At 37.1% G+C, this 15,768-nt stretch overlaps 3 protein-coding genes across 4 annotated transcripts in view; 2 read left to right on the top strand and 1 right to left on the bottom strand.

The window, feature by feature from the left end:
- On the top strand, positions 1–6,776 carry LOC120629611 (zinc finger protein 98-like). The gene is made up of 7 exons (XM_039898594.1): positions 1–215; positions 869–1,217; positions 1,461–1,739; positions 3,190–3,388; positions 4,349–4,438; positions 4,859–5,005; positions 6,173–6,776. The coding sequence occupies exons 1-7, from the start codon at positions 93–95 to the stop codon at positions 6,342–6,344; spliced, it is 1,359 nt and encodes a 452-aa protein (XP_039754528.1). The 5' UTR covers positions 1–92; the 3' UTR covers positions 6,345–6,776.
- Positions 6,777–7,102: 326 nt separating this feature from the next.
- On the top strand, positions 7,103–14,314 carry LOC120629620 (zinc finger protein 883-like). Of its 2 annotated transcripts, none has more exons than XM_039898611.1 (7): positions 7,103–7,545; positions 8,601–8,943; positions 10,312–10,584; positions 11,341–11,539; positions 12,395–12,484; positions 13,101–13,193; positions 13,890–14,314. In XM_039898611.1, the coding sequence occupies exons 1-7, from the start codon at positions 7,414–7,416 to the stop codon at positions 14,059–14,061; spliced, it is 1,302 nt and encodes a 433-aa protein (XP_039754545.1). In that variant the 5' UTR covers positions 7,103–7,413; the 3' UTR covers positions 14,062–14,314. The 2 variants fall into 2 exon arrangements, with proteins under 2 accessions (XP_039754545.1, XP_039754544.1); XM_039898610.1 differs by having other exon boundaries at positions 7,104–7,545; positions 13,047–13,193.
- Positions 14,315–14,383: 69 nt separating this feature from the next.
- The window catches only part of LOC120629313 (coiled-coil domain-containing protein 40), a 14,855-nt gene continuing 13,470 nt past the window's right edge, over positions 14,384–15,768 (bottom strand). The window contains exons 17-18 of the mRNA XM_039898221.1: positions 15,119–15,277; positions 14,384–14,959 (exon numbers count right to left, since the gene is read on the bottom strand). Coding sequence (XP_039754155.1) covers positions 14,582–14,959; positions 15,119–15,277 — 537 coding nt within the window. The 3' untranslated portion in view covers positions 14,384–14,581. The remainder of the gene's footprint in view (positions 14,960–15,118; positions 15,278–15,768) is intronic.

Raw genomic sequence — 15,768 nt, 5'->3', positions numbered from 1 at the left:
AATAATGTTCTGTGGGTGACACAACACACAACAAGAAAGATTTAAAATACAAATAAATAACTATTTATTGTATCGTCCTGTTTGTTTACAATATGGATAATTGTCGAATATGTTTAACTAAGACAGTTGAAAAAGATATCTCCGAACTATCAGAAGAGTTAAATGGGGACAAGAAAAGTTTTTCGGATATAATGCTGTTTTGTTTGAATATTCAGGTAAAAATACAATTTTAATAATATTAAGAACATATTCGTATTGTAGTGGAGCATTCTTTATCATTTTTATAAGACCAATAATAGGTGTATAAGACTGATAAAAAAGATGAAAGTAACAAAATTAATAAATGTCAGTTCTTTATATCCAATATTTATTATTTGTTTTTTGTTAAACTACAAGTTAGCCTCTAACTGCAATCTGGTTGTATATAATGATGTAATTTAAGATTGACTGGCGGGATGTCTTTTCTTTAAGGTAATCCACATCCAAAGCCAAATTGAGGACCAAAAGACGGTAAAAGTGATAGAATATTTCATTTTAACTAAATAAACAACATTTTTACAACTAAAGAGATAACTATCGATAAACAAGACACACGCTATGTTTTATGAGTGGGGAGGTACTGGGTTCAATCTTCAGCAGGGGCAATTTCAAAGATGTGCCGCTAAGCGATAAGCATCTGGGTACAATGTTGCATAGAACCAATTATTACCGTAACTGACATATCCCTAAAAGGTTAGCCCACTAGCATCTTAGACTGCATCATCACTCACTCACTCAGATTGCAGTCAATAGCTAAGTTGTTGTAAACAAAAGCCCATAGTATTAATAAATTTATAAGTAGTACAAATTATTTATTCTTGTCTTTAAGATTCCGCAAGAAACAAAACTTACAAGAAAATTGTGTGATAAATGTTTCACAAAAATAATATCGTTCCATGAGTTTAAGACATTGGCATTAAAAAACGATGAATATTTACGCTGTCTCCAAAATGAAGAGGATAAAGTTTTTACTGTTTTCAATATAGATAACATAAAATGTGAGGAAATTAGCAATGGACAATCTGATGAATTGTTTTGTGATATGGAGCCACTCGGCAAAATTGAGTATCAAATTAAAAGTGAAAATGATGTGGACAATGTGCCTTCAGATGAAGAACTGCTTAGTGTTATAAAGAAAATAAAATATGAATTTGTTAGTGAAGAATGTAAAGAAAATAGTAAGTATTGGAAATATATAAAATTACAAAATGCATTTTCATTTTTATAAAAATAAAAATTCTATCTAGAGTGTATTTATTGTATGGTTTAAAAAAAAATAATATGTATATGTTCAAAGAAATGTTATTGTTGTACCTTTGCCAAAATAATTATCAATAAAATTTACGTGAACTACAATAACCATATTTCTATGAATAACTAATGTTATTGTACTTCTTCCCTTCTTCTTTTTTCTTTATCAGAAGAAAGAATAAAAAACTTAAGGAAGAAAGGTAAATGTAAAAAGGAAAGAAACAAAAAAAAAAATAAGGAGCCAGAACAAAGGGAGAAAATATGTGAAGAGTGTGGCAAGTCAGTGATTAACATATTAGACCATATGAAGTTACATCGACCTGCAGCGGAACGGAAGAGAATCAATTGCAAAGTCTGTAACAAAACATTTGCCAGCCATAGTGCCCGGTACAGACACAATAAAGTTAAACATTTGGGTATCAAAGATCACTGCAACAAATGTGGGAAGGGTAAGCAAACCATATATAATATAATAATAATAATACTACGACATTTACATACAATACATAACATATTGTTACTACGACAATACACACATCGCCATCTAGCCCCAAAGTAAGCGTAGCATGTGTTATGTGTACTAAGATGACTGTTGAATATTTTTATGAATAATATACATAATACTTATACTATACAGATGAACACCCAGACTCTGAAAAACATTTATGTTCATCACACAAACATCTTCCAGTTGTTTTGGGAATCGAACCCACACGCTCAGAAAGCCAGGTCGCCTACTGCGCCAGTCGGCCATCAATATAGCTTAAGACTGTATTTCCACCAGAGATATGAGTGGATGCTTAGCTCTATTCTATTGGTTGAGACATCTGCTAATCTAGACATGTATTTAAGAAACCCAAAATAGAAGAGGGGTATGCATTTAAAAAACAAAAAAGTATACACTTCAAAGCTCAACTTTGAGCAATGCCTCAAATGCTACATTAAATAACACTACGAGCAAAAATGTTGGCATCATCAAGACATCTTTCATCATCATGATCATCATTTGAGCTTTGCCGGTATCTCTGTATCTTCTACGGATCTCCTAATTTTCTAAGGAATTATGACTATTTCTGAGGAATCTATACTTCCATACTAATGTTATAAATGCGAAAGCGTGTTTTTTTATGGTTTGTCGGATCGGAAATTTCTACCATATCCAAAAAATATCTTACTTTTGCAGAAAGTAAAGATCTCATTGAAAATGCTCGCCGGGTGTCATTTATTTACTTAGTATACTCACAGATAAGTCAGATACAGATGCAAATTACAAAAAATATTATCTATATCTTATTAGTTAGATAATTTATCTGAATTTAATTTATGAGCTTAGCTAAACTTATATTAAATATGTCAATTTGTTGGTGCTGAGCAATCAGATTACTAAGCAACGAGAGTGCGCGAAACGTTGGAGCATTTCGAACATAATGCGTACGTAACGAATCAAGTGAAAAAAAGTTGTAATCTCCCCCTGCGTGCCATGGCTGTACTCGTGACGTCATTAAGTTTATTAAGTCCTTGTTCCATAGATAAAGATTGATGATATTGATAACAAAATAACTTAGCAACTGATATTTTGAAATCACAAAGTGCTAGATATACGCAGAGATTTTCGAAATTCAAGCAGTACAAAATAATGTTTATAAAGACGTGACGTCATAATTTTGTATACGGCGTTTCACATGTCATGGCGGATTTGTAGATTTTGCAGTTTTATGTATTTAAAACAAATACCAATCTCACTTATACCGAGTATACATAAGAATATGTTTTTTATAATACTTGAATCTTATATTTTGGAATAAATACAATATTTTAGCAATTCTTTGTTATTCCCAGATATAAAAGAGAGTTACTGAGGCGAATTCGACTCATAAAAAAATATTTTATTACTTTTAGATGTAGTAAGTCTTCGAAGCCACACTCTGTTAATGCACAGTAAAGCAAATCTACCTTTCGAGTGCGTCCCGTGCGGACGACGTTTCATCTCGCAGTCTAGCCTCGATGTGCACATGCTTCGTCACACGAAGAACCGGCCGTTTGTGTGCGAGCTGTGCGACAAGGACTTCCAGCAAAATATTGGCTTGGTGCATCACAAGTAAGTGGGCAATTAATACCGGACATACCTATTCGGAATTGTAGAAAATGACACATAATCGTACGATTTTCCACCGGCTGACCGCCGAACTTGAATACGAAGATGGCCCTTAATAATGATATGGTGCAGGATGTCGCACACAGGCGTGGCGGCGCTGGCCACGCGACTTACGCGATATAACTAGACTTGTTCAAATTTGTACCTATTCTATTTTTACCACGTGCTTCCTAGATAGCGCTTGGGCGATACTTGCACACGGGCGCTACATGGGCTAGGGATGTGACAATGTGCTCTACTCCTCGGGGAAAGGACGTAATGTCAGAGGCTTCTTTATCAGTGGCGTGCATAGAGGGTATGCACAGGGTATGCAGATGATATAAAACGAAGAAAATCTCCAGTAAGAGTTATAAATACTTGGCAGTAGAGATTTTATGACTCTTACAATGCCTATCCTTAAGTTTTTTATACCTCGTACTGGAGATTTTCTTCATTTTATATCATCTGCATACCCTCTATGAACACCACTGGGTTTACCTATGGTGCAGGGTGTGCGTCGTACAGAGGCGCGACGGTGTAGGGGGCGCCCGCCTGGCCACGTTTTAAGTCGTTTTTTATTTGTTTTGATGTTATACTTCTCTAGGCGCGTTAGGGAAGAATTATGACAGTCAATTTTTACGATGCGGTCACTAAAAACCGACACCCTGACAACCTGAACCTTAGCTATAAGGTTTGACAGTGTACACTTTCAATTGTCAAAGGGCTCAAGGGGTTGAATCAATTAAATCACCGGAATGGTGATTTAATTGATTCAACTGTACAAAAATCTCAAAGTTTAATGTTGAGTGAAACGTATATATGACCGATAATGAGTCTATTGGTATTTCAAATTTAATTATGTTTATTTTTGGTACTTTAATAATTTTAATATGTCACATCCTAATGTCGCGCTCCTTATTTCAGACGGCGTGTACATGACAAGGAAAGAACACATATGTGTCAAATTTGTTCAAAGAGGTTTTTCAGGAAATATAACCTACAACTTCATTTAAGGCAAGTAACTTTACGAACAATAAGAACTCAGCAGTCTGTCTGTCTGTGGCATAGTATTTCCCGAACGGATGAAGCGATTTTGACCTTGTTTTATTAATTAGTCGGGAGTGTTCTTAGCTTGCCACAAAATGGCAGTAAGTATACATATTTTTTCACAAATCTCTCAATATGGTTATCAAATGCAAGTGTTTGACTAGTAGAATACTATACACTATGACCAATTTTAATTCCAAGAATGCCTATACAAAATGACGAATTAAATTTTGACTCCTTCAATATTGATATCAAATCTTCGATGAGGGTACTAGTAAAACAATGTACACTAGATTGAAAGACGGGAGCTTTTGAAATTTTTTATTACAGGTTATTTGTTAATTATTTCAAACAGTACCCTGTTATGATAATTATTTATTTTTTTAGGAGTCATTCTAAAGAGAAGCCATACAAATGTCCAGATTGTGACAAATGTTTTAGTTCGTCCACTATAATGAAGAGCCATCAACTTATACATAGCGACGCCAAAAATTTTGTTTGCGATCTTTGCGACATGGCCTTCAAGAAACCTGGGTAAGCTTAAACATTCTGGTATTTTTACCAAGGTCAGGTTCGATTGTGAACTGACTGATGGGAGTACTGTTTCCATTTATGGGATGGCTCTTCCAAGTACCAGCTTGGTGCCTGGGATTCGGATCACTTTGCTAGAAAACTCATCGGTGACCTAGGCAATAAAAACTTTATAGTTTGGAGCATCGTCGCAAGGTTGTCTGCCATTCGGTATTCTTTAAGATATATGTCGGAAATTGTGCTCAAAATCTATTTGATCTAGTTCTCCCCTCACCTTTTTACCATCGAATCGCGAGGCACTGTTAGGTTGGCTTCCAGCCAAGTGTGTAAATAGGCATCTTCTAGGCAAGCGCACACTCCACCTTAGGCTGCATCATCACTTACCATTAGTGTATGGGGGAAGGAGGCACCGTGGAAATTCAAGCGGTACTCAATGGCTTCGTCCCACGAGAACTTAGAGAAAGCACAAGTGTATATAGTGAGTCCCATTACTACGCGCCAATACTCTCAATGAGTATACAAAGGTATACTCATTGAGAGTATTAGCGCGCAAGCAAAACGCAAAACAAAGCGACCTATAGCAGATGTCTCAGGCAATGGTGGCACTCTACACTCACAAATACCACACCCAAAGAATGGGTGACTACATATATCATATACATTACAAGTTATTGCAGTCTATATTGTGTGTAGGTTAGGTGTAGGCGACCAGTGATCTTTCCCTTGTCAGTCAGTGTAAAATTTTTGTCAGGGGGTAATTAATTTTTTAATGAAGCAAGCTAAAGTATTTTTTATATAGTAACAATTGACGGGCCAAGCAGATGGCCCATCTGGTGGTAAGTGGAAAACAATCGCCTTTAAACAGAGCAATACTACGCATACAAGAAACACATCCTGCAACGTGCGGCCCTGTGTCAATCAACGTGAGGTGTATGTATTAAGCCTTATGTGCCTGTTATTACACTGGCAACCAACGCCTTTCAGTCCGGAACACAGCATTGCAATCATGCTGTTTAACGACAGACATAAACATGGTGGTAGTACATTTTCGGACGAACTTTGTCACTGCTACTACAAAAAGCTTTACTACTACTTATTTTTTATGCTCCCTAAACCCTGGCATTCCTGCAGGACGGGACATCTCAGTTATCACGCACACTTTGTACGCAGGTACCTCCGCGTACACATGATAAGCCACACGAAGGTGAAGCGCTATTCGTGCGCGTACTGCGACATGCCCTTCGGCCGCTCCGACCATCGCGCGCGTCATGAACGAACCGCGCACCAGCGGCCCTTCATACAAACGCAGGAAAACGCACAAACCAAACCAAAGAAGCAGTGAATCCCACGAGCGTGCTGCCAGAGGGACTTCATACACTCGCAGGCCAACGCGCCAGCGCAACTTGACATGCTGTAAACCCACGAGCTATCAACGCACAAGCGTACGTTCATATATTCGCAGGAAGACTCACCAACGCAACCAAGCCTAAGTAGTCAAAGAACGTAACGTAACCAACCACCGTTAAGTTCACAAATGCGGGGTTGCAGACATCATCTAACAGTTTGTGGGAGCTAAGAAAACTCGTCTTGTGTATAAACAGAAGAATATAAAAAATTCTTGATTTTAAATTTTACTTGTACCACAGTTAGGATAACAGATAATTATTTATTTATTGCAACCAGATAACCAGGTCAGTCACTTTGGTTTGCGTTATCGGTTGAAAATTTTAACAAGCGTTATTCTATTTATTAAATTGTTTATTTTATTAAAGTCCGAATTGGTTTCATTCATTAAAGTCACATATTTAATAACTACTAGCGAAATAACGCAGATTGCGCCTTCCATACCACTGACTTGACTTATCTGTGTGGTTAAATAATGTTCCGCCCCTCGCCATGTCATAACATGCGCTTAAAAACAGTCTCTATACATTTTATCGTAGATCTTCATAACTTGATAAAATAATATGGGCGCTTATACAAAGATTTTGTTTTAATTTATAAAAAAAGCATTGCGATTACTCTTGAGTGCGCGACGACCTCAGAACAATGAAAGCGATGGTCGACCCTGCGCTATTCATTTTCTTAGCTCTGCAATGTCATACTCATGCTTATTACAACAGTATTTAAATTACATATCTTAAATTGTCAGGTAATAAAGAGAGGATTTTAATTTTTCTTATAAGCAGCCCTATTCAGTTGACATGGAATTGACGGTGACGCGACATGGCTGTACGGGGAAATACCCTAGCCTTTTCCCTATGGGAAGAATAAAGAAAAAAAAATTGACGTTGACAGTAAAATGTATTGTAAACACTACGAAACACCAAACGCGAGTGTAAATATGTGATGGAAAATTTTAAAATAACTAAATAGTAACACAATTTCGGTTTAACTCGGTTTATAACAAAATGGCAAAAATAGATGTTTGTCGAATATGCCTAACCGAGGCAGTCGAAAGAGATATAACTCAACTATCGGAAGAATTGAAAGGGGACAAGAAAAGTTGTTGGGACATATTATTGTTTTGTTTGAACATTCAGGTAAATATAGTAATAAATTGTTATACGATTATTCAAAACAATCGCAAACAAATATAATAACAAGTACCAACCCTGCACCCAACAGAGATAAGAAAGAACTTTCTCAAGTCCCGATTTTTAACACTGCTGACATTTAATCATTAAATAATTATTTTATTTACTTACGAATCTTCAATAAAATTTACCCAATTTAGTAAATTTGCTATAAGTTTAATTATTTAATTTAATACAAAAAATTTAAATCTTATGATACTAAATTTTATTATATAAATAAGTTATATTATATAGTACTTATGTAGAAAAGCGGTGTTAGCGCAATGGGTAGGAGCTCGACCTCACGGGGCCGAGTTCGAATCCCATCATGCACCTCTAACTTTGCTAAGTTATGTGCGTTAAGTAATTTCAATTTCACTTCCTTCAATGGTGAAGGAAAACATTGTGAGGAAACCTGTATGCCTGAGAGTTCTACATAATGTTCAAAGGTATGTAGAGTCCACTCATCTGCGGGGGCCAGCTTGGTGGACTACAGCCTTACTCCCTCCTCATTGTGGGAGGAGACCCGTATCCTGTAGTAAGCAGGTAATGGGTTGATATGATGATGATATAGTATGTGGCTTAAGAAGTCATCCAGGAAGCTACTGAATAAATACATTATTCATTGGTCAGCTACCGTATAAAGCATTTGCATAGAATGCACCCACATATGCAGACAGATAGGGATGGTGCAATTGGCAATTGGTACTGTCTTACCAGTTGAATTGTAGTAATACGACCACCCATAGGTGAACCGAGGCAGGTCTAAAGGTTTCTCTCTCAAGACACCTGCCAAAATGAGAGAAGGATATAGAGAGTTTGCCCAGAGGTGGGATACTAAACAGGCTGATGATAATCGGGGTAAACTATGTGTTGCCTGATTTTTTTCCATTTCACAGTATGTGTGTGTCCATGTGTGTGTGTTAACATGTCATACATCTAGACAGACCTGAATTTTCAAAAGTGCATAAAAAATAGGCTTGAGATAAATAAAATTTGCATTTGAATTTTTTATGTTTTAGGTGTCACCTGAATCCAAACTAACAACAAAGTTGTGTGTTAAATGCTTTATAAAAATTATATCATTCCATGAATTCAAGACTTTGGCTTTAAAAAATAATGAATATTTGTGTTGCCTTCAAAAACGTGGGGATAAAAAATTTAATGTTTTTGAAATGAACAACATTAAATGTGAGGAAATGAGCAATGGACATTCCGACGATGGTATCTGTGATATGGAGCCCCTGGGTAAAATTGAAATAAAAAATGAACATAATATAGAAGATGTGCCATCAGATGATGAACTGCTTAGCGTTATAAAGAAAATAAAAGATGAATATGTAACAGAAGCATGTAAAGAAAATAGTAAGTATTCACAGGCCAGTGCTTCATGTTTTTCTACATTAAATAATATTACATAGGGGATTGAGTTCATTGTTGCATTACACAATTTGAATTTGGGTATTGCTATGCTTAAACACAGCAGTGATGACATACTGACCTGAAACATGGTGACTCTACGTGATCAAAATTGAAATGAGGAGATCCGTAGTAGCAAAAGTGTTACAAATATATCTCAGTTAATCTCAATAATGAAGTGGCAATAGAATGGGGCACATCGCTCGGAGAACCAATGGATATAGTGGCCCCAAGGTGCTGAAATGGCGACCCAGCACAGCTAAACGTAGCATTGGTCGGCCCCAAACTAGTTGCTCTGAGCTGCTGGAAACAAACGGCCCAGGACTGTGTAGTATGGAACACCCTACATAAGACATATGTGCAGCAGTGGACGTCAATTGGTTGAATTGTTAATAATGATGATCATGCTTAAACATAAAAATTTCAGGAATTAATTAGACTAGGTACTTTGTTTTAAGTGATGACGTGAATTGTGGATTTTAGAAGAAGCATTTAATTACGTTTTACAAAAACTTTAATTGGGTGAATGAAAGTTATATAGATTTGGGTAGTTGAATGGAAATAAGATTTTTTGAATACAATTTTTAGTTCCAGAGTTAAGCGTATTCAACCGGCGCCGCGGTAATTCTCGTCGTGTTGAACTTAGAGTAATGCAACAGCAACAAAACTTGTACAATGAATAGTAATTGCTTAGTGTTTTGACGACCTCCTTGGCGCAGCGGAGAGCGCTGTGGATTCAAGCGGGAGGTCCCGGGTTAGATCCCCGGCAGGGGAAATTTGAGAATTTCTAATTTCTGAATTTTCTCTTGTCTGGTCTGGTGGGAGGCTTCTACCGTGGCTCGTTACCACCCTACCGTCAAAGTCGTGCCGGTAAGCAATTTAGTGTTCCGATTAGAGGTATGGGTTTAATATAACTGCCATACCCCTAACAGGTTAGCCCGACTCAAACTTAGACATCATCACTTACCAGTGAGTGAAATTGCAGTCAAGGGCTAACTTCTAGTGGAATAAAAAAATAAAAAAAAAACATAATAACAACTATAACTTGAATTTGTTGCTAAAGAGGTTTTTGTGACTAAGCTCGTCAGAACACCGCCATTCCTCTTTTAGCTTCCATAACACCAGGTTGGAAAACAGCAATGTTGTTTACATTGCTGTTTTCCAACCTGGTGTTATTACAGACATGGGGCTTAACACCTAAGCCTCAGCTTGGTAGGATGTGTTTCTTGTACGCCCTGGGAAGTGTGGCTTTGTTTAAAAGCGATTGGCACTTAACCGTCAATTATTACCATAAAAAAAACATTAAATTTTTAGAAGAGTCTCGTCCCAAAACTAAGAGTAAAGGTAAAAAGGTGAGGATTAGAAAGAGGGATAAAGAACCAGAGCAGCGGGAGAAAATATGCGAAGAGTGCGGCAAAACAGTGGTTAACTTATTTGAACACATGAAGTTGCATCTACCTGCGGCTGAACGGAAGAGGATACAGTGTAAAGTCTGTGATAAAACTTTTGCCAGCTACGGTGCCCGATACAGGCATAATAAAATTAAGCATTTGGGCATCAAGCAACACTGCGATGAGTGTGGGAAGGGTATGTTAACTAGATTCTAGTTTTTGAGTGTCATTCAACAAGAATTCATTACATGCAGTTTTTCTTATCTGTATTATAACATATTATACTTGTCAAAAAAATAATAACGGCAAGAAACTTAGCAGATTGCTCTTTTCCAACATAATTTTAAAGTTTAACAATCTTTGGATTTTTTCTGTTTTGTGAGAGATGAGAGCGGAGTGGCCTGCTTCCAAGCAGCCTTGTCGTTAAGGAATTCAACTATCGTGTAATAACCACGATTTGTTTAATGTAATAAAGGTTTTTTTTTTATTTTAAACACGCAAAACTTTGGCAGTAGTCAGATTTGAAGTCTGTTGCAATTGATAGACCATTTTATACGTATTCGTGTAATAGTTTAAATATAATAATAATACAATAGTTGCTCGTAGTTTCCGAACATTCTAACCATTAGACCAGCGAGGCAGTTAAAGCAAAATATAAAATGTTTTCATCACACTTGCTCCTAATGTGGACCTTATTACATGGTTATTTAACATTACCGCACTTGTGTTTTATTTATGATGTCCCGATTACGTTAAATTCGTACCACTGCAAGCTATTTGTATAAAGAATGACCATGTTTAAGCTACCATGTTACCATGTTAACATGGTGGCTTAAGCATGGTCCATAAGTGTTTGGTTGGGTACCATGGTTAATTCTCAGCTATTACCGCCTCGACTGTAAAAGCCAATGTACAGTAATTGTTGCATAATCTACTATTGTATACATTTTAGACGTTGTAAGCTTGCGTAACCATCGCTTAGTGATGCACAGCAATGGGAACTTACCACACGAGTGCGTACCGTGCGGACGACGTTTCATCTCGAAGGCGAAGAGAGATCTACACATGGTCAAACACACGAAGGACCGGCCGTACGTCTGCGATATGTGCGATAAGGATTTCCGGCACAACATTGGCTTGTTACAACACAAGTAAGTGCAAAAACACTCATTTCTCCCACAGCTTTTATCACTCTCCGAGCATGGGTGCACCGGTGGGAATAAATAATAAATAAATATACTACGACAATACACACATCGCCACATGAATGTAATATACATAAATAGTCATAATAAACACCCAGACTTTGAAAAACATTAATGTTCATCACACACACAGTGGGATCGAACTCGAAATCGAATCCGCGGCCTTGGAACTTAGAAACCAAGGTTGCTGCCCACTGCGCCATTCCATCTGGGTATTATTTCCACCTGTGCACAAATGCTCAGAGAGTTGATAAAGCTGTGGGAGAAAAAAAAAATTGTATGCTTTCCCGATTATCGGTATGCTAGCCGTGCTAGCGTACCTACTCAAATACACATTACAAAAATATACAACGTGTAAATGAAAACTGAAATAATACTTCAGAGGCTTTAGAGGTATATAATTTACTGTCTCTGAGATTTATCTGTGAAACCGAAACGCTCATAGTTTTGGAGTAAACCATTGCTGTAGTTTTTACTGAAAGAAATCCGATACAGCCCTAACGCCACATGCAAAAGTAAAATCAAGTGACTCCTGTCACTTTATTAGGTACGCGTCGCGTAGCGTAGGTACTATGCACGTGTCGGTCTTTTATCTTGAATAGGGTTGTCATAAGTGAACACTCAGAATGTTTTGAATTAGTTTGTATAAAAAAATAAATATGCTTCTTTTGATTTAATTTTTTTACATGGCGATTCCTTATGAAATATACTTATGCACCCTTTAACAGTATTTCGTAATTCCGTATCACGTTGTATACCTATTTCTATTTTACACTGTCTTGAAACAGTTTGTTATTTCAGGCGGCAAGTACACGACAAAGAGAAAACGCATCTGTGTCAAATATGCTCAAAAAGGTTTTTCAAAAAGTATAATCTACAGGTTCATTTAAGGCAAGTACTTGGCATGTGTAATTAAATAAATAAATAGATTTAAATTAAATCTGTGCGCTATCGAGTAAGACCACATATAAGGCTAATCCGATTAAGATTTAATGTTTTTATTTCTGTGGTAATATTTGTTCGCAATCATGTTTTTGGTTCTCAACAAAGCATAATGAAAGACCCAATAATTATAATTCATTGAAATATCAAAATAGTAGCCTACAAAGAAAAAGTAAGACCACACTAACGCAAAATTGCACTCGTTTTTGAGTCGCAAGTTCTATGCTTCTGATATTTGTTTAAAACGAAATTTCTGGAACAAGCACTGGCTTTATTTTAAATGTGAGCAGTTGTATGGATAGATTTAAAGCGTTCAAACCATGTGAAAAGGTCCATTTTACTCGGACACAACAGTGTTTGGATACTTGAAAACAACCCTACAGTTGCGAGCGTAAAATTCTTAAATTTCTCATACTTCGTCCTTTAGATAACTAGCTGTCTGGAACGCATTTTATTTTTTTTACACATTTTTTTGACATTTTATAATAATAAAATTAATTCCATTTCAAAGGAGTCATTCTAACGAAAAGCCGTTCGAATGTCCAGACTGTGGGAAACATTTCAGCTCGACCACGATTATGAAAAATCACCAGATGATACACAGCGATGCCAGAAACTTCGCCTGCGATCTATGTGACATGGCTTTCAAGAAACCTGGGTAAGCTAAAAGTAATTCAGACCAAGATGCTAGATGAGGTTCTTTCAGATCTTTTTGTTATTCTTTTTTAGAAAGATTAGGAACGATTTCTTATTAAAATAGCGGCAAAATAAGAAATTACTACTATTACTCTTTAAGTAGTGTAAAAAAAACACTTTTTTCAGTAATTAAAATGGTTATTCCACTCCCAAAATTTAAAAAACAATTAAAATTTAACATTATTCATTGTCAAAGTCGGTCAGTGTAAATGAAAACCGAAATAATACTTCAGTGGCTTTAGAGTAAAAGTCAACATCTCCTGAGGATTCTCCGTTTTCGGAGCGAAACGTGCGTAGAGGGTACATTGCCGAAGATCTGTTTGGAGTATAAGGATTGATCAGTAATTTTACAACTATAAATGCAATAGTCCTACCGCGGTTGTCGTACAAGGCGACTTAGGGAATATAATGGAGGCTGGGCAAGAGCGTCCCCGCTAGTACTACCATCTCACAAACCCGTCTGCCTAGCGTGGCTATTATGGACCAACTCTCCCGCTGGGAGCGGCCTTTAGTCCAGCAGTTGACTGTTATAGGCTATGGATGATAAAAAGGCGCGTTTAGAGAGATAGATCCCTTTAATCCAGCAGTGGACTGTTATGGGCTATAGATGATAAAAAGGTGCGTTTAGTGAGATAGATCACGCAAACTTTGTCCGCAGGTACCTCCGCGTTCACATGATAAGCCACACAAAGGAAAAGCGCTATTCGTGCACGTACTGCGACATGCCCTTCGGCCGCTCCGACCACCGCGCGCGCCACGAACGAACCGCGCACCAGCGGCCCTTCATACAATCGCAGAACAACGCACCAACGCAACTAAACCTGCAGTGAAATCCACGAACGCACCACGCGTAAACACGCAGTTTATCATGCACGGAGGCAACTCGAATCCAAAAAACACACCGTTACCACCTTCAGAAACACGCAATTCAAAACGCACAGACGAAACTAAACTTAACATACCAAGCAAAGTCTATTTTCTCTTACTTGAAAATCTCTTTAATTTTTTTGACAATAATTTTATGGGTTATGCACCTTGTGAAAATCATAAGTAGAAAATTGTAAATAATATAATTATAATGATGTTAAGAGTTTTATCAAGTTATCAAATTAAATTTATAGTTAAGTTTTTAAGAAACGTTTTACTTTAACACGATTCCCCGGATAGGAGAAAAAAATCATGATCAGATTAATGAACATAAAGGTAACCAAACTATGTTTGTATATATATTTAAATTAGTATCGTAATACAGGTTGTGTAGGATTTTGTTGATCCCTAGATTACTCAATACGTTTCACAGTAGCTTTGGCCTTTTGTATTTTTTTTATTTGGGGTTTTTGGCTTTGTAAATCAGTCCTCGGGAGGTGGCTCACTTTGGTCGATTTCTAGTTTCTCCGGAATATCATCTGGAAGACACGAACATTCTCCAATACATCCACATCTCTTCTTTGGTTCTTCACACAAACAATCATCTTCGTAGAGTCTAGGTGATCCAGTTGGGGAATGTATATTCAAAGTGTTCGTTATCGTTTCCAATTTGTCACTGAGATGCGGGTATTCGTTCACCAACTTTTGCACGACGTAGTTAAGACGTTCGTTGAGTGCTAGGGCCTGGTTGTACTCCGCAAGGACGGTTGCTTTTGACTTCTTTACTCGTACAGATTGCCGCTTGATCGCCGTTGCCAATTCAGTGCCGACACGCTGGCTGCGAACCACGCGTTCAAGAAGCTGCAAAACGACTTTCAATTGGTACTACCAAAAGTCCAAGGCAACTTTGCCTTAATCTACATACAAAATTAGGTACTACTGCCTTACATAAACTCTTAGTTTTCTGAAAACAATTACCTTTGAAAGGCTATGGTAGTATTAACATGTTCCATCACTTACCCATTTCTTTTGCTTCTCTGCTTCTCGATACTCTCGCAGTAAGGTCGCCACATTTTCTTCTAACTGCGAGTTAGCTGCACCCGTGGTTGCTACTTCGTGGTCCAGTCTTTCCTGCTCTTTCTGTAACTGCTCCATGTGGAGTTTGGCTTCAGTTAAATCCTAGAAAGCCATAGAATAAAGTCAGTTTTTCACAATATAAGACATAGGTTCTAGAAAGCTGCATGAATTAACAGCATGCATCTTGTTTAAGTTAGCGATGATATTCTGTCGGTTGTGTTAATCTTCCCTCAGTAGAAATAGGGGGAAAGATTTTGTCATTTGCATGAAAAAATCGTATACTTAAACTGGATTTTTGTACATGTAACCACCTATAGTTGGGTTATCTGCAAAATTGTATAGCCCTCAAAGGTGGACAGAAACTACCTACACAACGGGGGCTGATGAAAAGATCTCTCTAAAGAGATTTCTTTACAGTCGTAAAAATATTACCTAGATGCTCGAAAGCTATCACAAAGTAGGAATACTCTATTGAATAAAATGAGATAGTTAGAGTACCTTATTTAACAATATAAACTATAGTGAGTAAAGTTCATTTTAAATGTGTAATTGGTGACTGAACTCTGAAGATGTTTTTGTCGGAAAAATCCCGA

The sequence above is a fragment of the Pararge aegeria genome, chromosome 14 (genome assembly GCF_905163445.1).
Source record: "Pararge aegeria chromosome 14, ilParAegt1.1, whole genome shotgun sequence".
In the NCBI taxonomy this organism is placed as follows: domain Eukaryota; kingdom Metazoa; phylum Arthropoda; class Insecta; order Lepidoptera; family Nymphalidae; genus Pararge; species Pararge aegeria.
This window is presented reverse-complemented; position numbering and strand designations above follow the sequence as displayed.